The 26,661-nt window shown below is 38.4% G+C and overlaps 2 protein-coding genes across 3 annotated transcripts; both read right to left on the bottom strand.

Moving 5' to 3' along the window:
• Nucleotides 1–7,585: 7,585 nt before the first annotated feature.
• Nucleotides 7,586–18,546, bottom strand: LOC133802373 (mediator of RNA polymerase II transcription subunit 16). Of its 2 annotated transcripts, XM_062240672.1 has the most exons (16): nt 18,046–18,546; nt 16,584–16,652; nt 15,543–15,631; nt 14,653–14,765; nt 14,387–14,488; nt 14,058–14,148; nt 12,860–13,456; nt 11,809–12,409; nt 11,600–11,679; nt 11,356–11,438; nt 10,344–10,580; nt 9,745–9,916; nt 9,127–9,644; nt 8,809–8,985; nt 8,331–8,708; nt 7,586–8,206 (listed from the first exon to the last, which is right to left on the bottom strand). In XM_062240672.1, the coding sequence occupies exons 1-16, from the start codon at nt 18,303–18,305 to the stop codon at nt 8,060–8,062; spliced, it is 3,714 nt and encodes a 1,237-aa protein (XP_062096656.1). In that variant the 5' UTR covers nt 18,306–18,546; the 3' UTR covers nt 7,586–8,059. The 2 variants fall into 2 exon arrangements, with proteins under 2 accessions (XP_062096656.1, XP_062096657.1); XM_062240673.1 differs by lacking the exons at nt 16,584–16,652; nt 18,046–18,546 and having other exon boundaries at nt 14,058–14,143.
• Nucleotides 18,547–20,816: 2,270 nt separating this feature from the next.
• Nucleotides 20,817–22,556, bottom strand: LOC133800025 (uncharacterized). The gene has a single exon (XM_062238005.1). The coding sequence runs from the start codon at nt 22,554–22,556 to the stop codon at nt 20,817–20,819; it is 1,740 nt and encodes a 579-aa protein (XP_062093989.1).
• Between the last annotated feature and the right edge of the window lie 4,105 nt (nt 22,557–26,661).

Below are 26,661 nucleotides of genomic sequence, written 5' to 3'. Positions count from 1 at the left end.
ATGGGCAGAAGAATTACCAAAAGTGTTATGGGCATATAGGACAACAAAAAGATCCTCCACGGGAGAATCTCCCTACGCCATGGTATATGGAACAAAGACCATCATCCCAACAGAAGTGGGCCTACCTACACTTCGAACAGAGATCGCGTCTGATCAAACAACAGACAACAAACAACATTCAACTACTACACAACCTAGACCTTCTGGAAGAAGTACGTACGGTGGCACAATTACGACTAGAAAATTACCAAAAGGCTGCAGAACGCTACTACAACAAAAGAGTCCACTCACGCACATTTCGGGAAGGTGATTGGGTTCTGCGTAAGGTCGCAGGCAACAAGAATAAGCTAGAACCTAATTGGGAAGGGCCTTTCGAAATCATAAAAATACTAGGCAGAGGGTCTTATACCCTAAAGAATATACGTAGTGGGATAATCGTACCCCGTACTTGGAATTCAATGTCTTTGAAACAATATTATTGTTAATAGTTGTACTGTGCAATTCAAAAGTAATACAACAACTTTCCATTTTTTCACATTCTTTTAAATTTCTCTTGTACATGCAATTTCTTGGCATTATTGTCCACCATATTACACCAAGCCAGACACGTGACAATTAACTTTTCACTCAAAAGGTTTTCAAAATTATATCCCCACCTACCCTTGTTCAAAAATAACATTTTTCACGTGCACTCAAAAACCACCTACCACAATGGCTATAAATAAACAATTATCGGAATGCTTGAAGTTACCAACTTCCCATAGCAGTGCATCGTATGTCTTTGGTCTCAATACATATGTTGCCCACACCCACAACAAAAAATAAGCGCTCCAATAAACAAAGAACAATGCCTCTCACCCCGCAAATTGGCACTAGGCTAAATCTCAGCAGATCGTGGCAGCAAGGCCACTACACACAACCTGCGTACACGATCCTACCGCCTCTACCGTTTCACTGGATATTGTGCCGCACTCTAATCTGACTTGACTAAGCTCACAGGGAGCTACGGCCAGCCATTTCGCAGTCTAATCTGCCCTGACTATGCTGATCTGGCCGTCCGACGGAGGTGCACTGCAAACCCTACCCTCTTACCTGCATAAGAGGAGCACCTCCTGCTGTCTACTCTGCCCTGACTATCGCAGCAGAACCATCAACTGTCACACTTCGGATTCCTCACCAGTACATACTAACTGGTTTGGCAATCCAAGGCCTGGGAGGAACTTTTCCCGCAGTCGCACCCATATCCTACACAATGGGTGCCTCTAACAGAATACAAGACATCCCAAACAAGCCATCGCTATACCACATGGTATGGGTGCATTGGAAAGATATCTACCTCACAATCTTGACCCTTTTGCCTCTGCCTCGACGCCCGATTCTATGCTTCGTCCCCCGCGTTCGCCCAAAATCACATTAACCCCTTTGGCCTTGTGGGAAAGTATCAGCCACCAGAGGCCGAACCCCCTCGGATCAGACCGCTACATAACTCCCTACGCGTAAGAAGGTCTACCACTCAACAATAATGACAACGTCGCAGGAGTACAACACTCTTATCACTATAACTTAATTTGGCAGATGCTAAGCGTGGGCACACATATTTGCTCAATTCCTTTCTTAATAAACAAAAATGAATATTTGTACTATGCACGATCAGAAGGTGACGTGTACCCAAAAATGGCAATAAATCAGAAGTTGTTATTTATAAATTATGTTACATTAACGACAATATTAATTCCTAATTTCATAATTGATCTATTCTCTATGCACAAATATTATCTCGCCCATAATTAATCCCATTCAATACGGCGCATGTACTCTGCCATCGCACTCTCTAGCTTCGGATGGCCTAACCCATAACGTTCACACGATATGTAGTACGGGATGCCACTTCTTATAAGTTCTTCCATAGCCCACGTTGAATAAAGCCACTGTGGGTTATCAAAGATCCTCCTCAAAAAGGGAACCTTCGTCCACTCACGGTGCTCACCTGCAACAACAATGTTGTCAGCTCCAACCCATCACCAAAACACTAAGATGGATCGTTCACACAACACTTAACTGGGCATTCTCTCCCACCATCTGTATGATCTTTCGCTGTATCTCACACGCAATGGCCTGCAGGGTCTATGAAGCTTCTGATCCGAATAAACCATATGACTCTCACCTGTCATCACACCTTCAATTAAGTCCTAAACGAAAACAAACACATCCAATACACACACCAAGACAGCCAACAGGAAACAAAGCTCAATTTGTATTGATAATTTGCTCTATTACAATTATCTACATACTAACGGCCAAAAAATCCCAAAGAATGCATATACAAAAATTAATTCAAAGCAAAACATGACAGAATTTAACAAAACGATAGTGTGTCATTCATTCTACGGCACCTCTTTCACCATCTGGCTTGGCCTCTGCAACAGGCGCGGATTCTGCTGCCTTCTGATCAGACGCCACATTAACAACACTATCTTCAACAGCTTCCCCATTGGCATTATACATCGACCCCAGCGCGTCACCCCTCAACTTCAACTTCTCTAGATGACACGACGGATAGGAAATCTGCAGATCCCCAAGTTCATTCAAATACTTGTCGACATCATACTCTCCTATTTTCACATCGACGCTTTTACAATACATCTCCAGTTTTGCCCATTTCTCCTCTAGGGTCTGCTTCTTATTGCGTAATGCCAAATCCAGATACTTCACAGTATCTACCTCAGCCACCCTCACAAGTTTGCGTTCGGTGATCTCGCGATCTCGAATGCGCTGCCTTGTGGCTTCAATCGCCGCCTCTGCTGCCCTCTGCAAAACCAAAAACATTATGAAATCAACACACATGTTTTATGGGCCCATTCATTTTCCAATACATTAATAACAAAAGAAGAGTCGCATACCTCTGCCATCTCCTCCAACTGCTTCTTGGTTTCGGTCACCGCCCCTTCTGCTTCCTTCAACTTCTTCCCTAAATGAAGTTCAGCCTCCAACTTCTGTTTCCTGGCGTCCGCTGCGCTGGCCTCAAGATCATTTGACTTTCGCTCCAGCTTTTTTTTCTCTTTTTCTAAGATCTCCTTATCAATCTGCAACGACACTATATCCTCTTCAAGGTCGTTCATCATACTGCTAAGCTTCTCCATGCGGGCTTCATGCTGAACGCAGACTTGATTTTTCTCCATCCACTTATTGGTCATATCCACCAAGTCAGCCTTCAGTTTGTCTCACTCTACTTCGAGTCCGACAGTGCCTACCAGCTTCTCCTCTGTGGCAGTCACCCTCTTCTTTGCCTCTGCCTGCTCTGCCTCTAAATTCTTGATGGCTTCCACAAGCACGCCCCGATTTGCCTCGACCATCATTCTCCCCGCCCGCTCCTCTTCTAATTTCGCCATCTGCTCCGCTAGTTTAGAACCATTCTGTATAGCCGCCGCATATTCCCGCCTTGCAGCAGACGCGCATACATAGCTCTGTGACAAATCAATTACGCCCATTAAATATAACATCATACACATATCACGAGATATAGACAAGGCCTGATTTTTTAACCAACTTACCATCCAGATGTGGTCTGATACTTGCTGCAGCAAATCACCTTGCCCGCTCAAGGATCCAATTGCTTCTGTAGGTAGATGGGGTCTGCTTATGCGTAGCATTTCATCCATAACTTCAGTAGACGCAGAAGGGCCATATTCTGACACTACTCCTGCTCTATCACTTGCTTCTCCCTCTACAAATGCAGCCGCAGAAGCAACGGGGGCAGCTGGCTTCCCACCTTCTGCTAACGTCGATACCATAATGCTATCAGACGCCAGCGCAATTGTCCCCATGCCAGAAGAATACATCTTCGAAGGGCGTATAAATAAGCTATCATCTTCACCCAAATCACTTGGGAGGTACACCGGCGTCTGCACGGCAGAAGACGTTAGCTGCTCCAAGAAAGCGCTAGGAGATTCAAAAGTGCTAGTACCCTTCGGAGACACAACAATGACATCTCCTGGATGAGACTCAAAAGCAGTAGGCGATAATAAGGAAACGTCAACACTGAGAGTGTCAACACCTGTCCAATTGCTATGCTCTTGAAGAGCCTGAACCCTGAGTATACCAATAGGTTGACTACATCACCCAACTTTTCATTCTTGTAAAAGCAAAAAAGATCAGATACACAAGAAAAAGAGGACTCCCTTGTATTATTATTCTTAGTCGAAGCTATGCATGAGTCTCTTGATGAGGAAGGATCCCAAGGGGCTCTTAATGCCACACGCCCGGTGAAAGGAAACTCATTGTGACTCATATCAAATGGTTCTCTCCAGATGGGCTACTGCGCGCTAACAGCTAACAAAAATAGGGCTTTCTTTTGGAACTTCAACAGCCCCTGATTCCTGACACCCAGGGGTAGTTTCAGATACAACGGTCTTACTTGGCTCAACTGGCAGAGGAGGGGTATCCGCAGACTCAAAACCTTCTCCGAAGGCATCCTCTAGAAGCTTGTTCTTACGAGAGGCAGAAGAAGGGCGTCTCCCCTCTGAGCCACGCTTATGGCCAATGTCAGACCCTTCAGCCAAAGCAGAAGCAGAGGGTAATGCCTCTGACGGCTTCATACAAAAAACAAGAGACTTCACCTCAACTGGTAAGCCACCCTGCACTCCATCTCCAGTCACCACTCCTGATAATTTGGACGGAGAAGAGGAAGCGCCCTCTGCATGAGCCACCCCTTCTGAGCCTGCCGCCAAGGAAGACCCAATTGCGTGTGAAGTAGGAGACGCCACAGGCAAATGTCCAACGGGGGCAGATCCTCGTGGCTTCTTGCACAACGAGAGAGCCTGGCCCGTTGGTAATTTTCCTGGGGTAAGTTTGGGGATTGCAAAGTGAGATCCTTGAGCAGTGGAGACAGAACCTTTTAGGATCCGAAGCTTGGACGAAATGCACTTCCCGTCGTCTGAATCTTCGCCAGAGGATTCCTAAGGCATCTGTAGGCAAAGGCACTTGTTGGAGAGGCTGAATCTGCAGGGTGTCAGAAGGCGTGGACGATCGCCCTTGGATACGGGAAGATCTACGCGATAAGCCGGACTTATCAGGGGACGAATCTGCAGCAGAAGCCAGACCAGAGCCCTCTTTCTTTTTACCTTCTGGGACCCCTTGACGCTTGGCACACGCAGCGTAGGTCTCAGAACACGCCATTTCGCACTCAGTCTTCGTCAGCGACAGAGTTGAAGGAGTAGGAGGGGATTTCTTCATAAAAGCTCCCAGCTGCTTCGCGCATGTTGTTGTAATCTTGCTAAGGGTCATGTCACCCTTCTACGATCTAACTCGCACGGCGCCAGGATCGACTCGATCCACAAAGCAAAGCCGAGTCATAATCTGCATACAGTAGGGGTTCAGTACACCCCTGATACTAATAACATTCTCCTTAGACTCATGCAGAAGCCCTTTCTCCGTCAGCTTACTCTGCCTTTCAAGACTCATGTTAACCTGAGGCCAAGAAAAATCTAATACAGAGAAGCGAAATAGTAATACACAGAGTTAAACTAGCAGATAATCATCCAGATATGATTAGTTCACATTAAAATCAATAAGGAACAGAATGAAAAATGTGACTCACCTTTTATAAACACCCTGGCCAAAGGAAAAATTTCCTGAGGCAGGTATTCAGGATACCACGCTCCCCCAACAGCAAAGAAATATTTATCCCAATTTCGATGGGAGCTATCGAAATCGGTGAAGATTGTCCGATCCTTTTTGGGAGAGAGGTAGAAGGTTTTCCAAGGCTTTCCCTCTATCGCCTTGTTCGTAGACTTGGTGAAGCACGCGTAAATATCGTCCGATTGAATGTTGACATTCCTGAGGCTCCCTATCATCTGAGCCCCGACTATTGACTGAATAGCATTTGGGAGAAATTGAGAAATGTGAGCCCCAGAGTTTGAAATTATCTGAACAAGCAGAGCCATGAGAGGGAAGCAGAGCCATTCGATATGTCTCAGACTCATAACGATCTCGGAAGGCTTCACTACGTCCTTAAATCGCCATTCTCGAAGCTCAGCATCCGAGAGCATCCTCACCGTGACATTGTCAGGAATGTCGAACGATTTGCGCATGCGTTCATACGCATTCTTGTATCCTTCGCGATCCAAAGGCTCGGGAGATGAACGAGAAGACATTATTACGCAGGATGAGATGATTGTCGAAGGATTGAACTGGGGGAAATCTCTAGGGTTTCTTCAGAGCTTCTCTCTGGAAGTTGGAATAAAGTTTGGAAATCTGAATGAAAATTATTTTAAAATAAAACTATTTAAGTGAAAGGTAAAATTCTGAACCAAACGCTTCACTCGATAACTGTGTTTGCATTAAGTGTAGCTTGTCAGGCAATCAAATGATCATGCACCTACGGATTACCTCGGTTTACGGAGAATGACGGCTTTAGGCGAAATTTTTGGTGTTGAAGAGTCGGCCCAAGATTCGAACAGATTAGCACGCCTTGCCTGTTCGAAGCTTGGGCCAGGGGGCATCTGTTAGGCCCAAAATGTTCGGCCCAAAAACCCTTTCCTCATTTATCGAATATTCAAAACGGAACGTTTTGGCGTATAGAAGTTCCGAAGGCAGAAGCTGTGGGTCAGAGGCGGTCCGTGCCTCTGACCCCTAAACGAGACATTCAAAGTCGGTATTTTTTGGAGGGAAATTCAGTTATTTCTTCCCCCCATTCCAGGGTTCGCTTGAACCAACTAACTGCTTTACATATTTTGTCCTATAAATATAAGATTCATAGGAGGGAAATGGGATCGACTTTTGAACTGACTTAAGCATCGCAGTATCTTTCTTGCAGGTGATCCCGACGAATCAAAGGCACACTTCATCACCGGAATAGTGACAGAGCACTGTCCATCGTTGGGTTGGACCTCCAGAAAGAGAAAGACAAATTGTTGCTCCAACAATCTACTCATTTATTATCTTGTCTTTCATAGCATCATTTCACTTTTCTTAAACGACACCTTTTTTCAAAATTTGTAATTTTTATGTTAAAGTTATATCTAATAATGATTTTTTAAGAAAATTTTGTCAATCATTTCATTAATTAAGAAGACATATGACGGCATATGTTTGGTAACATAATTGATTTTTACTTCTATATATAAAAATAATAATTATAAATAAAAAGATCGAGGACATGTTTGCAATTGCAACACATGAAAAAGACAGATTTTTCACACAACTATTACTATTTTTTTTTTTTAAATTGTATTCCAAATCAAATCTCAAGAGAGTAATTTAAAATCACTATGGTTTTCTCGTGTGATTCTCATCCTTAATTCAAAATACTTAATTTTTTATAAAAAAAAATAAACAAATTTATTAGAAAAATCCTTCCTCTAATCTATACCAGAGCAGGGTCAGTTTATTTAACTTTTCCTCTTTATTCATCTCTTATCAATCAATACTCCTTTTTTTTTTTAAATAAACAATAAAAATAATCTTTCATCATTCCCCTTAATTTTGGCATGTTTTAATAGGAATTTCACAAACTCCAACCACAATATTGAGTGATTAAAATATATATATATATATAATACAAATAAAGATAACAAAATACCGAAGCTAAAAGGAGCAATGGAAACAGCTGATTTTATTGGCAAAACTACCTAATTCTAATTCACATTAGACCCATTTACACAAGGGTTATCACAGTCATCCACTACTGTCAGCTAATCTATAAATAGCTCTTTTTCACTCTACCTCTCTCTCTCTACAATCAAGTGTACACAACTTTCAATATATCTACTGACTACTTCTCCTGCTCTATAAATAAACAAAAAGAAGTCTCACAGGGATAAAATGCCAGGCATTAGTAAGGGGGTTGGCTTTGCCCAAGCTGGGAAGGAGATTTGGCACCTCAAGCTGTGTGATCTATGCCCTGTAAAATCAAAATGCTACTTGAGAAGTTTCGATAATCATCAATCGCCAAGAGCTCGGTTCAGTAAAAAAATGGTTTTGGGAAGCTTTGAAATCTTCCGGTGTACAAAATCTTCCTCATTTTGTATGGTACAGTCCCTTTAGCATCCAAGGCTTTCCTTTACACAACGCGAACCCATGTTCCACCGCACATAGGACAGCCATAAGCCCAACGGCTGATCCACCAAACCTCTCGGTCGTTTTGATTAGCTGCGTTGGTAACAGTGGGTGAAGTGAAAGCTGAAGTTTGCCTCAAACATCTTATGCACTGCATAATGTCAAACCAAGAAATAGGTGCTCAAATGGATGCATAAAAAAAGAAAAGGCTTTTAAGATGCCACAAACAAAAGAGTACAAGAAGATTAATAAACATGGATGGTTAAATATCAAACCTTGTACCAAACTCCTTCAAGACCAGTCTTCCATACAGCAGTAACAACATCTCTACGAGATCCCATTATACCGAGATAGGCTCCAAGGCCTACAGATGTATTAAGTCCAAAAGCTGCATCTCTTTCAGACATCCTGCGTTTCCTTGGCCACAAGCCTTGAGTGCCGTAGTAAACATCACAACTCTCCACTGAACTGAAGTCAAGTGGGTGAGCCGAATAAGATGGCTTGGGAGTATCATCTATGGAGCCCATATCATCTGGATCTGACCAAGGTCCACCAAACATGTTCCTCCTGTGCCACTCTTCAGCTGGGGGATGCAGTTCTAACTCTCGAAGTAACAGACCAGCAGCATCAGCACCTCTAGGCCGTGGCATATTCTGTATAGACATTATAGAATTAGAAGATGTTTGGAGGATGCCAATTTCCCCGAAATTACTGATTAAAATGAAGAACATATAATGGAAAAAACAATTGTACCTGCATATGAGGACCCAGGGATGCTTCAACAACCTCTGGAAGAACGGTGTAATTACCGTCAATATAATGCAGCCGCACCTGGATGTTGCCACTTCCAACCTGAGATACTGGAAGCGGGTGTAATAGGCCTGCTGTCCGCCTACAAAGATCCATCAGTATAAGGAATAGGACTTTCACCTACACAAATGCAAAACATGTTCATTTTGTTATTAGGAGCTGCTTAGACAGTCTCTGACAAACAACCAGTACTACTAACTTCAACAAATAAGAATTGAATGAAAGAGAGAGAGAATAATAAGTAAAAGCATGAAATGGTACCTCCTCAAAAGTATACCCTTGACCGGCATTACCAGAACCCAGTCTCGACCTTCCAGCACTTCCTTCTTCAACACCTTTTGCTCCAGGCACGACCTGACCAGATCGGGTTACCTGACTTTCATCTGGTCTAACCACTGATGATGGCTTTGCAGGACCTGAACCCATTTCTTCAACTTTCCCAGGCTGGCCAGACTGAGGCCTTTGCACATTTGTATCAGTATTTCTTTGTGCATTACCCATATAGCGAGGCAGCTGTGTTCGGCGAAAGAAAAAACAAAATAGTAAAAGTTGGCACAGCCGATGAAGGAAATGACAGTCGCCGATAAGCCTAACGGCTGGAGTTCCAGGAAAAGTTCCCGTGTTAATGCTGATAGGCATGAAGGATGATGGACCACTTATTGGGTTGGGAGCTGAGCTAGACACACCATCATTAGTGCTACTAATCTTTGCAATGGCACCTTGTACCCAAGCTTGCATTTGGGTGCTTCCAGTTGAATTTGTTGTTCCATTTTGACCCCCTAACAACAATACATTACTCTCTTTAATAATTATGATCTTTTGCACATAAAGAGACTGCAATAGGAACAAGGATTTTGAAGAAAAGAAATGCACACTAACCCTGACTTGTTGCAGGAGATGCAGAACTTTGAGTAGGGCTTGTCACCATATTACGGTTACTTCCAGTACCTGCAGTGACAGCATGACTTGCCAACGTGCGACAGAAACTTGCATACCGCCTCAAGCGTGTAATAAAATGTGAAGCTAGATCAAGAACTGCATCAACATAAGCCTGCATCACATGGGAGTCGTTGCAAAGAAATGGATAGATCAGAATATTACAAGGACAGGACAAATTTTGTTAAAACAATATGGTACTCGGACTACTGTTACATCAACAAGCTTGATATCCACACCTCATCTATTACTTCCGGGATATAGCACACATCTATGCAACAATATTACTAAACAAAGTGAAGAAATCTAGAAAAGTCACTAGTAGTAGTGAGTTGATTACAGTATTGACACTCGTGGGAAAAAGAAATTAACGTATGTAGGCTAAACCACCAATAGTATGTACTTAAAGATATGAATCATATGATACAAAAGAACACAGTAGTCAGCAAAACCTCAATTTTAAGAATCATTAGCATCTAACAACCAACAAAGTTAAACACCAAAAAAAAGATGGAGAATTTAAATCATAAAAAGTGGCACACCTGAATACTGGAGCATAGTGCTGGATCAACGGCCATTGCTTCAGGATCAATGCCAGACAATGTCTCACCAGATGCATGCCATGGTTCGGCTACCAGAGCAGAAGGATTTATCAAAGCTGATTCAATTCCTTTCCCCAGCATATCCAGTAATAACCTTGCTTGCATATCCAGAACCATTGCCCTGACTTCTTGAGCATTTGTGCCTTCCAATAGTCTACACTTTATCCTATCTAGACTCTGCATTAACAGTTAAACTAACTTAGCCAAACAAATAAAACCAGTCAACAAGATCAGAAATTTATGTGATTATGTAAATGCTTGAGCTATCAATAAAAATGATCACATACAGTTATCCATGAAACAGATAACAAGTTTGGCTCAAACTTGAGGGCATGCATGGCATTGTTTTAGTAATCCGTTTTCCAAACTTGTGTTTCCAAAATTGAGAATAGAAATGCACAGTTTTTGTTGTTTTCAAAATACAAGAAGCCGGTTATTTCTAAAAATAACTTTTATATATTTATTAATTGAGTAGAAAATCAAATATCTTTGAAAAGAAAGTTTATGCAAAAAAATGATGAGAGATATTGAATAAAGAGATCACGATACAAAATGAAGAGGGAGAACGAAATAAAAAAATCAATGAGAAAGAGTAATGTGGAGCAAAATTTTAGAGAAAGCAATGTGAGAGAAATTAAAGGAATGAGAAAATTAATGAAAGCAAAAATGATAAGGAGAAAAATGACAAAAAAGAGATTTATTTATTTATTCTGAAAACAACAAAAACATTTTTGTTGTTTTCAAATCTAATGCTTTCTTGTGACTCTTGTTTTTTTTTTTAAATCTAATTATTATTAGAAAATGATGTGAGAAAATTTATGAAACACTGAAACAACCTTTGTTCTTAAAATTCTGTTTCAACAAGAGAATGGGGCAAGCCAATTATTTCCTAACAAAGGTACTTCCTTATATACTATTGGAGTAGGAGGCATTTAGTACAATTGAAACTTACAGGACCGTACTGTTGCCTATACTGAGTTGAAGGAAGAGAGTGAAAATCCGCATCCAATACCGCAATAACACTGTTTAATGAAACTGTAGCAACCAAAAATAGATGTCAGACTAGCTGCTGCACATCATTCAGTTAAGAAGTCTTCTATCAACAGCCAAAGAAAGGAGATATCTCTTAAATTGTTTAAAATTTTATTTGATTCATTCTTAGACAATAAAAGCATAAAATCAAACTTTTTTTTTACCAATGCCATCCTCAGCAGCACTCTGTGTACAACCGACAGCATCCCACCAATCAACTCCAACCATAAGACTCCACCAAAATCTGTTTCACCAGAACAAAACAAAAAGCATTTTCATCCCAGATTATCAACATATCTGCATTCAACTAGTCTTCTTACAATAGAAGTTTAAAATTATTAAGCAAAGCAAGAAGTTCACTGTCATTAAGTACCTCTCTGCAATTGCACGTTCCCAGGTTGATGAGTTTGCCTTGTCTTGGCTACTTGGAACAGCAGGAGGAAGAACACGAATAATCTTCAAAATGGTTCGATCCTTACTGGTATCATGCCAAACAGATGCAGAACAACAGCTTGTAGATGAAAATGCAGGAGCAGCAATTGCAGATCCAACATTGATCTGATAGTTATCAACAGGTGCAAAGTTTGGGCCAGAAAAGATGTGGACCCCACCTCGGAGAAAAGAAACAGCAATCTCACCACCGTGCGCAGAATAGACTATTCTAGCTAGTGTTCTAACATCACTGGGCAAATCAAAAGGATCAAAAGTTACTCGCTTTGCCTTCTCCACAATAGAATCGGATGTTGGTCCTGCTGCAGTTGTTTGGTGACACTTAAAGTCATTAGTTGGCTGTATGCATGTATTCACCTTGGACTCCCAAACTGTTTGCATGGGTGCCTGCCCACCAAAACTGGAAGTTGGATTTCCAAATATTTGATGTAGAACAACAGGTTGGACAGAGGATTCCCAGCGCTGCACTCTCCATCCTGTAATTGAAGGACCCTCATCCGGATCATAAGGAGACATGTATTGTCCTGCGTGATAAAACCAGAAATCATATCTCAAATAATATAACTCTGACATATTCAAGCCCGGCTTGCTTAGCTAGCTAATAATCCATTTCTCACCAAATAAACTAACATAAAGTTAATTTCCCAAACCCAGTTACATGTTGACAAGGAAAAGGTCCACCTCCACCTCTGACAAAAGGCATAAGAAAGGACAGGACCCCAAAAGATACCTAAAACATAGCCTACCAAGAACCAACATTTAACTTTCTCTGCAATGTTTTAAGAAGAACCAGAACCAGGGTTTTTTTTTCAAAGAAATGAGAAAACAAGGTGGTGACAATTGGGAGGATTTCTTGCCTACAATATGCCAAGTACATGGTCTGGAAATTTCAAAAATAGTTGAACCAAGTGGAATCAACAATTAATTATTAATCAAACCTAAAGATTGTTTAGAGAAAGAATACAAGTTCATACCCTCAACTATGACAACAGCTATCACAGAACCCCCGCGGGTGGGATCAAAGGCAACAGCAGTAACTCCAGAACCCCAAGTAGTAGTTGTTGCAGATTGAGCTGCAGCTTCAGGGCTTACATATGCAGAAAAATTTGAAACCGGAGAGCAATGAAGTTGCACAGTTTCACTTAATTCTAAATCTGTCTGCTTCTTTCCGCTCTTTGCTTCAGATATTAGATACTCTTGCCAGCTAAACAAATATGCAGCTAAAGGTGAAAAACCTGCCCAAGAAGGTGGACTGATTGAAGGTGGAACTCCATTGCTTGCGACTCTCTTTGCAGTTGTCTGAAATCCACTTCCAGGGCCAGGAGTCACCTCCCAAACAACAACAGTAGATGGATTTACGATTGGAACACCTGCAACATGCATGGCTCCACTATCTGTTATGATAGCATCAGCAGCCATGATCCCACTAGGCCCTGCACCCAAGAGTCCTTTACTTGTACAAAACCACTTGGCTGGAGCAGTACTTTGATTAGGAGGCCACTGGGACCAATGTAGTTGAACAGAACCCGAAGAGAAAACAGAACAAACACAAAGAAAATTCGGCCACCTAGCTGAAACAAAAACAAAATACCAGATCAGATATATAATACACCCAGATGCATACTCAAGTTTACTCCAACTTTGACGATTTCCAAATCAAAATATATAACTGGTCCAGATAAGAGAGAAGAATGATTAAAATACAAATTTTGACTATAAATACCATCAGTGTCGTGGAAAACATGGCAGAAATAGTGGCACGGAAAAATTTCTGATATAACTAGTTCTAAAAAAAGCATTTTTTTAAAGTGGTTTTGTCCCAGAAAAATAAATTAAAACATTTAATGTCCTCATTATTTGTACTTGTTGTCACACACACACAAAAAGAAAAGAGTTTAGAAACAGCATAAACTTTCTATCTTTATTCATGGATTCCTTACTTATAGCCATTCTATTAGAAGTATTTCTCCAATTAACAGAAAAAAAGAGTTTCCTACTTTGATAAAATCATAAGGTATATCGTTCCTCAAATATGTCATTGACAACTATCTATCAGACAAGAAAAAAAGAATACAAGAAGCAGCAAACTAATGATGTCTAAAAGCAAATCATTTTCATAAATAGGTCAAATAAACATGAAGGCTAAAAGAGAAATTAGATTAAGCAACAAACCTGAATTTTGAGACTGCTGTGAAATAAATTTTTCTTCAAATGTTGACTTAGAATTTGCACCAGTGCTTGATTTTGAGGAAAGCCACCTATACTGATTCATCAGATAACAAGCAAGATTAGACACCTAATACTAACGGAAATTTATATAAAAATTCCTTTACAATGTTGAATTCTCTATATTTTAAATATGAAATTAGAATGTTTCATGTAGCTACTGAAGATAGCAAAACAGTTTGCATACAAAGAAAATTCAGAGCCTATGCAAACAAAGAACCAAAAAAAGTACACACATTATTTCAATGTAAAACAAATAGAAGGAAACTGCCTACCGGAGACACCCCTGATAACCATTTTGTGACAACAGCAATATCCTGCCGCCATTGATGCTCACGTTGCCAGCAGGTAGCATCACGTACTACATTTGCGGAACCCTGAACCAATGAAAACAACATAAATTAACCAGCACATAGTAATAGCATAGGAACCAAGATGTGCATTCAATGACTTCTGGAAAGGAAGTTAAAAAGGGGGGCTTTAAAAGAAAAAAAAAGATTATCTTTTTCTTTAGAAAAACAATGTAGCAGAAACAGCTTACTTGTGAAGGCTGAGTCCATATGGTTACCCTCCCATGAAAATTGGCAATTAGTAAAGCACGAGGACAAGAAGTAGGGGACCATTCAATAAACTGAACGGAATCACGAGGAGAGTCTGCAACATATATTCAATATCACTCATAAATGATCAATTATGACCAATAACAATACACATACAGAAATAAGCATCTTAAAGCATAATGTATAAATTGAGCATTCTTATTGGTCACATCTTGGATCTTATTTCTTTTTTTGTATTCTTATTGGTTATGATTGAGCATTTACGAGTAATACAATGACAAGGATAAGAAATAACCAACTGCAACATAAAAATTAATTGTGTGCTACTATTTTCTACTGTAATAGGGTCTGCCACTTTGCATGCCTCACATCGCACACCCCTCAATAATTTGCAAAAGTTATTGTTTTTGTTTTCTTTTACAGGGAGAGGTAGAGGGAGGGAGAGAGAGAGAGAGAGAGAGAGAGTAGGAGAATAATATGCAGAAGTTGATGAGGCAGATTTCAAACATTTCACTTTTGAGTTTTGACGAGTTAACAAGGACCCAACCCATTAAAAACAAAGAAAATGAAAGAGCTCAACATGGTATAATCTATCAACTACTCCCACTTGAAAGCAACAAAAAGCAATATCAGGTGCAAGCAAACCTATCGCCTTCATGTTAGGTGCTTATAAAAGACTGAATATCTAAAAATGTCTGTGAATCAAATACCATGTTCTAATTTCCTAAAAGCATCTGAAATAGAGATCCTTTATACATATAACAGCATCTGATATAGTTATCTGAAGTATCTATTTTATAATTGAAGAACAAATTCATAGACAGTAAAAAACATCAAAAGGAGCAACATTGCAAAGAAGAGTGCATAATACCTGCTACAACATTAAACACTTCGCACTCAGTTGGTCGCTCTGGGATCACAATATGAATGGGGATCCAAAATGGTGAATTTGCATTGGAACTATCACAAGCAAAACATAACCAATAAGGATTATAACAGCACTTAGAATAGAATAACTAGATAGGGTTCAAACAGAGAAGTAAAAAGTTCAATAAGGGTGAGAACCAGGCAGTTTTTTTGCAAGAGAAGATGATAAGTTGATAACGAGGTTTTAAAAGGGAAACTTACGTATAAACATGTGTGTATGGCACATGCAAACAATGACATACACTTTTCTCACATAAACATTTTAATTAAAAAAAGTGCATGCATTTTTTTGGGAGGTGCAGATATTCTATAACCATTGAAACTCCATACGCAGAAAATTAAAACATTGACAAAACTCCTGTTCTGTTGCATGCCTGAGACTGCAATTTTAAGCGCATATATATAATAAAAGATAGACATTGTAAATCAATCCTTCCATGTCAATGAGGTATTTGCATAACTTCATGGTATGAAAGATTAAGAAACAAATAAAAGATAAAATTAGTTTGCCACATGATCAGACCATAGAATATCAATACAAGAAATGGGTTCATCAACAGGTTTCATAATGAGGCTCCAAAAGCTTCTAGTGGCCAATCAAACTACTCCAATTCAATTTTGTAGGATGTGCCTACTTAACAATAAAAAAAATTGCCATAAACTAATAAAATTCAATTATATATTTCCAAGTGTTGTTGGATAATTGATCTTTTAACTCAATTTTCATCTAAATTTTATGACAAATGATTTTTATTTTTAAACAAAAAAAAAAATCTGTAATGGCACAAAGACTTGACCGGTAATACAAGAAATAACCTTTCTCAAAAAAGCATGTAATAGAGTTTAGCATCGAACAGTAATTTCTCAAGAAATGACTACATCTCTTATCAACTCAGTAATATAACCTTATTTAAACAGACGCCTTGAATATGACCTCAAACTGATGGACTAAGAAAATACAAGAAAAGGAACTAATTATGCTAACCTTGGAATTCTTGCACAAGTTTCTGATGCACAAGCTATAGCATTCAGCTTACCACACCAAGCAACTGCACTGAAACAAGCAAATGTAGCATTGATGAGAAAATCATCTCAGTTTAGAGATGTGTCTTTCTCTGATTTATGTAGAGATTGGCAAGTCTTCCTGTAATTTTAGTGTTTCCTGTATTTTGTTAATGTTGTTTTATGTTTTGTTGGTAAGATGGATGTACAATCTTTGTACACCTTCTTCTGTTTGTATTATTCTTTTCAGTAATAATACAAGTTGTGGTGCTTTGTTTCAAAAAAAAAAATCTCACTTTATAACTTAAATGCATAATGCTTTGGGAGAAGATAAAGTTTTGGGTAACAACTTGGGTTTATCGAGCTAGGTTTTGAGGGTTTACCTTTTCTTGATCTTAGTAGAGATTGGGCAAGTTTTCTGAACTAGTTATGTTTTAGATGTGTAAGTTTATTTTTTGTTTTGCTTTAGTTTTATTTCATCTTGATTGTTACGATGGTTTTCCTTCACTTATAGGGTTCTTAATAAACTTGGCAGGACGTCACTCATGTACATGTGACCTTTGTCTCTTTTTTTTCAAAAAAAAAATGCATTATGAGTAAAAATAAATAAATAAATAAAAATTGGAAGTGGCAGGTCTTCCAAAAACATGCTCGTTAGGGGAAATCTTTAACAAAAAGATGACCCGCTATTATTATGAAATACTATCTAAAAAACGACAAACAAGCAAATTTATGCACCAATTCTTTAAATTTTTGGAGGAGGCAGATATAGTCTTTTCAGAACCTCAACTAAAGCCCCCCTCCCTACTCAAAAACTAAGAAGTATCAAGCCCTCAAAACTAAAAAGTAGCGTTATCAACAAGGGTCTCCCTCCAGCCCTCAAAATTAAGAAGTAGAACATCAACTAAGGCCCCCCTCCCACTTCAAAAACAAAGAATCATATCAACAAGGGTCTCCCTCTAGCACTTAAGACTAGAAACTAGCGTATCAAAAAAGGTCTCCCTCCCTCCCTCGGCAAAACTAGAAAGCATTCCATTTCAACAAGCCTCTCGGTTGTAGCTCCTATACCTGGTGAAAACTAGGGTTCAGTAATTGCAAATAATACCAAAACAGTGAACCTCAAGAAAAAAACAGAAGCAAAGGGAGGCTCATTGTGCCGCTCGACCCGCCTTTGTCTCTAAAGTCTTCCTTTGGTTCAAATTGAAAGTTGAAACTGAAGTGTTAATAAAAAATCTTATTCAGCGCTACCAGACTCCCATCCATGGACGCTTGCAGACTTTCAATTGTTTGTTTTCTCCCGATCTCATACTATCAAAATTCCAAAAAAGTATATATTTTTCTGCCCATATCTCGTTTAAATTTCTCATTAGATTGCATTAATGTCCTTCTTCAAATCCCATAAATTCCCACATTAAAACTCAAAATTCAGGCAAAAATTTTTTTACCTAAAATTGCGACATAGCTCAGGAACACTCATCTTATGAAGCAAATTTGACCTAGGCTGCTTGAGCCTAATACAGAAAACAGTAGCGGGACTGACCGAATCCTCCTCCATTGGATTGTCTGGCTTCTCGACGGCGTCTTCTTCTGCAGTAACAGCAGCACCAGTACCGGCGGAATCGGCCTTGTCGGAACCCTTGGAAAGCTCGATGGACTGAGTCGCTGACTCGTCCTCCGCTTCCTTAGACCCCGCGACTTGATTCATACCCGAACCAATAGAAAAACACCTAGAAATGTATATATACAACCAAAAAAAAATCCAATGAGAGAAGAGAGAGAGAGTGAATGTGAGTGTGGGTGTGGTGGGAAAGTCGCAATTGAAGGCGACAGATATCCTGTTAGAGAGAGAGTGGGGTAAGAGAGAGAGTGAGTGGGTTTAGGATTTGGGGGTTTTGGCTTTTCTGATAGAGAGAGAAAGTTAGGGTTTGGATGAGAGAGAGAGAGTAGACAAAGCAACCATTCCGCATTCCCAGCCAGCACCAACCATGTCTGCTCTCTCTTGTCGATTTCAACGATGTTCTCAATTTGTGTCGTTTTACGCTACAGAAACGCATTATCAATGTCGTTTTCATAAAAAAAACTACACGTCGTTTATTCTTGATGTTGATTTCGTTGAAAATGAAATAAATGTCTTTTTCAATTTTTCTTATTCTGTCTCTTGTCTATTTCAACGATGATCCCAAGTATGTCGTTTTACACAAAACCAACACATTTTTAATGTCGTTTCATTAAAACCATGTCGTTTTAACTTATGTTGATTCTTGAAAATGAAAGTCATTATTAGACCACATATTAATTAATCGTGTGGTGTTTAGCCTGTAGCATAATATTGTGTTTTACCTAATTATATGTTTTAAATATTGCCTGAATTTTGTATGGGAAAATACAATTTTAGAGTCTGTGCAAAAGTTATCAATTAGATTATCTATTTAACAAATTGATAATTCAAATTCTGTATTTTGCAAAATGTAACAAAATAGTACACTAAACTCAATTTTTATCAAACTTTTTTAAATATGACAAAAATACCCTTAAATTAAACTATTTAATAATCAAGGAATATCTCAAATAATTCAAAAATAAATATTAAATATTTACTGAATGTAAATTTAATTTAATATTAAAATAACATATATTAAATGTTTTTTCTTTTCTTTTCTTTCTTTCTCCCTCATTCTCTCGCTCATTTCGTTCCCTTCATCCCCATCCACGCCAATTGTCATTCCCAGACCAGAGCACTAGTTGTCGTCCCCAACCCTCAGCCCAGAATGCTCATGTAACGCCCTACTAATCTGGGATCGTTACATTCTATGTTTAAAACTGAAATTCCGTTTTTTAAGATTACCAACTTAATTATTCAAATTAAATAATTAATTGTTGAACTGTTACAGAAATGTTTAAACCGACACAAAGACTGTTTGAACAGAAACCATATATGTTTAAACAGTTTGTGACCAGAAGATAAAAACGAACATAAAATAAAGAACACACGAATTTTTACGTGGTATCAGCAATCTTTGCAGATTGCTACTAGTCCACGAGGCCACGCCCAGATAATGAAATTTATTAGAAGAATATCTAAACGATTACAAAACCAAATTGACTTATACAAATAAAGACTCCCTCTTGAATTTGTCGCAACTGTTGTAGTCTAAACTCCTAATCAAATTTCTTAAGTGCTAAGATCTTGAACTCCCTTCAAATCATAACACTTGCACTTTTCCTCCCGAAAAGTGACTCACGAACAAGACTTCTCCCGAAGCTTGATGACCAATGTCCAAGTGTGTTCAACCTGCACAATTAACACAAAGAAAACAATACAGAAGTACACTGTCATAAACCACTAAGAACTTGCTGGACTCAAGTTCTTCACATAATAAAAAGTCTCTCTAAAACTTGAAAAATATTTAGAAAATAATACACCAAGAGAGATGGTCAAAACCAACGACCTAAGGATGATTATATACTTTTTAGAATCCCTTTAGGTCGTGGAAAACAAATCAGAAATCAAACAGCCAATAAATGGAAAATCTTCCAAAACAGGAAAGTCAGAATCTGTTCAAACAGACTGGCAATCCGTTCAAACAGATTCATTGAACCTGGACAGTTTTTCAACCCAGTTTCCTTAAATAAATAAGGAAACAATATCTACATTATCACTGCAAGCTGTACACGATTTCTGGGCAACCAAATCAGATCAACACATAAAAATAAATACCAATAATTTCAAATTTAAGAAAAATATATTCTTTTATAGGAAAATATATATTTATTTTATTAACACATAAAAATCTGAATATAGAAAGACACATTTCAACAAAACAGGAAACTACCCATTTTGAAAATACCACTCAATATATTTCGAAAATGAATTCCATAATTAATTTTGTCAATTTTATCAAATATGCCAATAAAATATTTTACAATCTCCCCCTTTGGCAATTTGATAGACAAAATTAATTCAAAAACCTGCAACACAAATGTTAGTGATAAGTAAAGAGAAAGAACTCCCCCTGAAAACACGCATTAACTTATAACAAACATGTAAAGAGACTAGACTTAACTCCCCCTCAAAATAAGAAGGTCCAGAGTTAAACAAAACAACAAACAAGCAGGTTTTTGGAGTATCTACTCTGCCCCTTTGTGTCTTTCAAAGAAGCCAAAGAACCATAAAACAAAAGAACAAAAAAGAGTATCAATATTGATTTGACAAAAACTAAACAACTGGATCTTTGGATAGAGATTGAACAGCCTCCAACACAGAACGTTGCAGTCCTTCAATTGACATCACTCGAGCAGTCAAAGAATCAACAGAGGCTCGAACAGCAGCTATTTCTGTTGCAACAAGTCCTGAATCTGTGGCAACAGAGGAGGAGGCATGAGGAATGTCATCCGAGGCAATCTTCAGAGATTGGGGCTTGACTTTCTTGGAGGATGGAGCAGCAGTGGCTTCAGTAGGAGGGGCAAAGGCCTTGTAGGAAGCAGCAGTAGTGGGTGCCACCAAGTCTTCTTGATCACGTTGGAGATCGTTTTTCTGCATACTCAACACTTTATAAATAACTTGAGGAAAAGGAAGATTCAAGTTTTTCCTATTACCTTTGCGAAACCCAATGATTTGATCATGAATAACCAAAGCCAAATTTATACCAAGACCGGTCCCCACCTTGTACAAAAATGATGCCATATCAAAAGAGATAGTGGCGGTGTGAGAAGTGGGCTTCCAATTTGTTGTGGAAAACTTATGGAGGACAGCATAAGTGTAGGTGAGATTGGAGACTGAGATGACTGTATTAGATGGCCATACCATTTTTTGACCTACCAACTCAGTGATAACCATGTCCTTGTCAAGAGAGGCACCATCAACATCATCCTCGACATCAAGGGGAAGATGCAAAGCAAGAGCAATGTCTTGAGGAGAAAAAGAGAACCAATAGCCCCTAACAAACACTTTATGATACAAAGAAGATTTAGGTTCCATAGTTTCATGAGTAAGATTGGCATAGAATTCCTTGACAATTCTATCCACAAAACCAGTAAATTTAACCAAAGAACCTGTCCATTTTCGATCTTGAAGCATTGTTAACACACCATAAGGCCGATGATCACTCAGGACATAATTTCTCTCAATGATAAATTTCCTTTGAGCATAGAGAACCATATCACGAGCATTATCATTATAACAAAAAGTTGAAGAATAAGGTTTGAAATTTACACCTGAACGTTTTGGAGAAGGTGTAGGTTCAGAATTTAGTCTCTTTCCTTTAGCCTTGGATGACACAGGAGTTGCAATTGGTTCTGAGTCAGATTCGGCTTCTTGTTCAGAGGGAACAACGTCTTCTTTTTCTGGCTCATCAGACTCAGCCTCTGATTCTGCATGGTCAGGAGCCGTTTCATCAGACAATGTGGTATCACGGGTTGCTTCAGATTCAGACTTTTCTTCCTCAGGATCAGATTCGGAGGAAGACAGAGAAGGAGGATGAGCCTTCAGTCTTTTCTTGGTAGCAGTCAAGGGAGAAGAGGACTCGTCCATTCTCAATTTCCTTTTGGGAGTCACATAATTTTTCTTGGACTGGCTCGGCTTCAAGGGCAATTTGAGCAACCCAGCGGCAGCAGCTTTGGAAGAAGATGAAACATTTTTTGAATTTGCCCTAGCCGCCAAAGACGAATCAATCGGAAGAGGAGAATGGTCCTTGGCTCGAGAGGGCACCACCACTTCAGATGGTGGTGCAACATCGACAATGTCAGCAAAGATATCTGGAAACACCATGGGGTGTTCATGAGAGAGCGAAAACACTTTCTTACGTGCCTTGGATTTGCAAGATTTTCCAACAGATGTGGCAGCTGCTGGAACAGAAAGAGGCGCTGTTGACACAGACGGAGGAGGCGAAGGAGATGGCACCTTTCGGGATTGAGAAGCATGGATCTTCTTGGAGGAAGCACCACGAGTTCTCACCATTTTTTCTCTAAAAAACATAAAGCACTTACAAGAAAATGAGAGAAAAAAAAATTAGAAGGAGAAGAGATAACTGAGTGAAATCGTGGGTGAGAAGAAATAGGGTAATGGCATGCCTTTTTAAATACAATACTTACCCAAAATGGACATCCACGGCAATAAAAGGTTTCCTTTTAAAAAAAAAACAAATTTTAATTTAAACAATAAAAGGAAACAACCTTTAATACACACGATTTTCATACAACTTACCCTTCTTTTTTTTTTTAAATTCAGTTTATGAAAATGTAATATTTATAAAATCCCAATCCAAAAAAGGTAACCAAAAAAAATACCCCACACGATCATCTTATTGACTTTTTCCCTCTTTTTTTTTTTATAAACAATTCTAAACAAAGTATAAGACAATAAAGATACAAATCATGGTATTCTAAATTGAGAAAGAAGACAAAAATAAATTCCTTGGAGACAAAGAATATATTAAATCACACAATTAAATGCATAATTTCACATAATTACCACAATGATTCGGTCCACCATGAATTTCCTTGTCAAATTTTTTTTTTATTATTTTTTATTTTCATTTTATATATGCACAAAGATAAAACTCAACCAAAAAAAAATTCTGCTTTGATCAATGAGAGTCATCCTGATAAGACTAAAATCAAGCAAATGAAAATAAGTGTTGGTGTATACCATGGATAAGAACACTTGTGAAAATAAACAATTAGAAAGAATATTCGAGAGAAATAAGCCACAATTCAGTCACAAGCACATATTCTTAAGTGAATAAATCAACATGTATGAGACTTACACACATTTTTTTATTTTTTATAAACTGTGTATGATTTTTTATTGCATTGTTTCAAGCATAAGTGTGTGACAGTATATGCAAGGGAACATTGCCAATGACAAATAAGTCTTTTTCGAAATTAAAAATAATTGTAACCCATGAAGACGCTGTCACACTACACCAGTGGTAGCCCTTTTCTTTGGTAGCGTATCCTCTTTATAACTCCGAATTACAAAGTTCCAACTTACTCAAAAGACGGCTTTCACACACTGATGTAGGTAGCTCTATTCTTGCACAGGAGCTTGAAACAATGCTACACAAAAGGAAGCTCAAACATTAAACATTGATTAATTTACTCGAATATGCCTAGGAGGAATTGATTAGATTTCTCTCAAGAATATACAACCAAAGATTCATAAACACAAGATAGATTATCCAGCTTGACACACAATAAAATTTTCAAATTGATTGACAATTTTCTTAACCAAAAATAACACACATTAGATCAAGCGAACAACACCAAAACAAGAGAATTTAAAGAGAACAAACCCCCAAAGATTTTCGGAGGAAATCAAAGCGAACCGAATCAAGAGCTTTAGTGAAAATATCTGCAATTTGTTTATGTGTTTCAATATATTCCAAGACAAGAACTTTATTTTCAACTAATTCTCTTATGAAATGATGACGAATATCAATATGTTTAGTACGGGAATGTTGCACAAGATTTTTTGAAATATTAATTGCACTTGTATTATCACAAAAAATAGTTAAAGTGTCAAGATCAAACCCATAATCCATCATCATTTGCTTCATCCACAAAAGTTGTGCACAACAACTTCCCGCTGCAATGTATTCAGCCTCAGCTGTTGAGAGAGAAATAGAATTATGTTTCTTGCTGTGCCAAGAGACAAGATTATTTCCCAAGAAGAAACATCCTCCACTAGTGCTTTTTCTGTCATCAGTGTTACCTGCCCAATCAGCATCACTAAAACACACTAGATTAGGGTTAGGTTCTTTTGAATACCAAATACCATAATCAGCAGTCCCATGAACATATCGAATGATTCTTTTGACAGCTGCAACATGAGACTCCATGGGATTTCCTTGGTACCTAGCACACACACCAACACTATAACTCAAATCAGGTCGACTAGCAGTGAGATAAAGAAGACTACCAATCATGCTCCTATACAGTGTAGGATCCACTTTGACACCATTTTCATCTTTGGATAGCTTCACAGTCGTTCCCATTGGTGTTTTGGCAATCTTTGAACTTTCAAGTCCAAACTTTTTCACCAAGTTCTTAGCATATTTGCTTTGAGAAATAAATGTGCCTTCATCTAATTGCTTGACTTGCAAACCTAAGAAATAGGTCAATTCTCCCACCATGCTCATTTCAAATTCCTCTTTCATTTGTTTCACAAATACCTGCACCTCATTGTCAGAAGTAGAACCAAACACAATATCATCAACATAAATCTGAGCAATAATTATGTTAGATTTAATATTTTTGATAAACAAAGTTTTATCTACTCCACCCCTTTTGTATCTATGAGAAACAAGAAATTGAGAGAGTCTCTCATACCAAGTCCGAGGGGCTTGCTTCAAACCATATAGAGCTTTCTCCAATTTGTAAACATGATCAGGTGCATGGGGATCTTCAAACCCTTTGGGTTGTTCAACATATACCTCTTCATTCAAGATCCCATTGAGAAATGCGGATTTGACATCCATTTGGAACAACCTGAAACCAATCAAGCAAGCAATAGACAATAATAATCTAATTGATTCAAGTCTTGCAACAGGTGCAAATGTTTCATCAAAGTCTATTCCTTCCACTTGTGTGTACCCTTGTGCCACTAATCTTGCTTTATTTTGCACGATTGTACCAAATTCATCAGATTTATTTTTGAAAATCTATTTTGTGCCAATAATATTGGTATGCAATGGTCTTGGCACAAGGATCCACACTTTGTTTCTAAAAAATTGCTGCATAGCTTTAATCCAATTTTCATCAGTTAAAGCTTCTTTCACATTTTTAGGCTCAATTAGAGATAAGAAATAAACAAATTGAACAACATTACTAAACCTTCTTCGTGTTACCATACTGTCTTTTGGATTTCCAAGTATTAAATCTGCTGGATGATTTAACTTAACTCTGGTTGATGGCTCCTTTTGGACTTCATCCAAAATAATATCTGGAAATTTGTTTTCTGTCTGTCCAGAATCTGCTTCATCGGATTCGCGATTTGTTGGAACAGATGGACCAGACGTTGCAACAGTAGTATCACTGACAGAAGCTTCTTCATGTTTTTCAGTAGGTTCATCAATAAACCTTTCAATTTCTTCCTCAGTAGAAAACTCAGAAAAATCCCTGGAATCATCAATAACAACGTTAGCCGACTCTATTACAGTTTGGGTTCTCATGTTATACACACGATAGACCCTACTGTTAGTGGAGTATCCAATAAAAACACCTTCATCACTCTTAGCATCAAATTTACCAAGATTTTCTTTATCTCTCAAAATGTAACAAACACATCCAAAAACATGAAAGTAAGCCACACTTGGTTTCTTACCTTTCCAAATTTCATAAGATGTTTTAGATGTACCTGGACGAAGAAAAACACAATTTATGATATAGCAAACAGTGTTAATTGCTTCTGCCCATAACCGTTTGGTCAATTTTTTGCTGTTTAGCATCACTCTAGCCATTTCTTGAAGAGTGCGGTTTTTCCTTTCTACAACTCCATTCTGTTGAGGAGTTTTGGGAGCTGAAAACTCATGAGAGATACCTGCAGACTTACAAAAATCATCATAGACAGAATTCTCAAATTCTTTACCATGATCACTTCTTATACGAACAATTTTTCCAATGTTGCAATCTTTTTCAACTTTTAATTTCAAGCAAAGAGTTTTAAAGGCATCAAAAGTGTCAGATTTTTCTTTCAAGAAATCCACCAAAGTATATCTAGAAAAATCATCCACACAAACAAAAATATACCTTTTCCCATTTAAACTCTCAATTTGAATTGGACCCATTTGAAGCAATTCTAAAACTTTCGAAGTGTTTATGTCAGAAACACTTTTATGTGTAATTTTTAATTGCTTACCAAGTTGACAACTCTTGCACTTACCATCAGATTCTTTGCCTAGCTTAGGTAAACCACGAACACTCCCTGCATGTGACAATTTTTTCAAGGTTTTGAAATTTATGTGACCAAGTTTAGCATGCCACATATCAGTGTTATTACTCACAACAGATTGACACATAATAGATGGCAGAAGAGTGTAGCAATTGTCATTAGATCTATAACC

The sequence above is a fragment of the Humulus lupulus genome, chromosome 9 (genome assembly GCF_963169125.1).
Source record: "Humulus lupulus chromosome 9, drHumLupu1.1, whole genome shotgun sequence".
NCBI lineage: Eukaryota > Viridiplantae > Streptophyta > Magnoliopsida > Rosales > Cannabaceae > Humulus > Humulus lupulus.
Note: the sequence above shows the minus strand (reverse complement) of the source record. Positions and strands in the feature narration are given on the sequence as shown.

Bases quoted from the DNA above. Each gene is read 5' to 3' on its own strand.
- LOC133800025 (XM_062238005.1), bottom strand. From the start codon at position 22,556: ATGGTGAGAACTCGTGGTGCTTCCTCCAAGAAGATCCATGCTTCTCAA.
- LOC133802373 (XM_062240672.1), bottom strand. From the start codon at position 18,305: ATGAATCAAGTCGCGGGGTCTAAGGAAGCGGAGGACGAGTCAGCGACT. The intron at 16,653-18,045 runs GTAAAAAAATTT...TGCTTGTTTCAG, and splicing joins GAGCTATGTCGCAATTTTAG to TGCAGTTGCTTGGTGTGGTA. The intron at 8,986-9,126 runs GTACCATTTCAT...GCATTTGTGTAG, and splicing joins AAGGGTATACTTTTGAGGAG to GTGAAAGTCCTATTCCTTAT.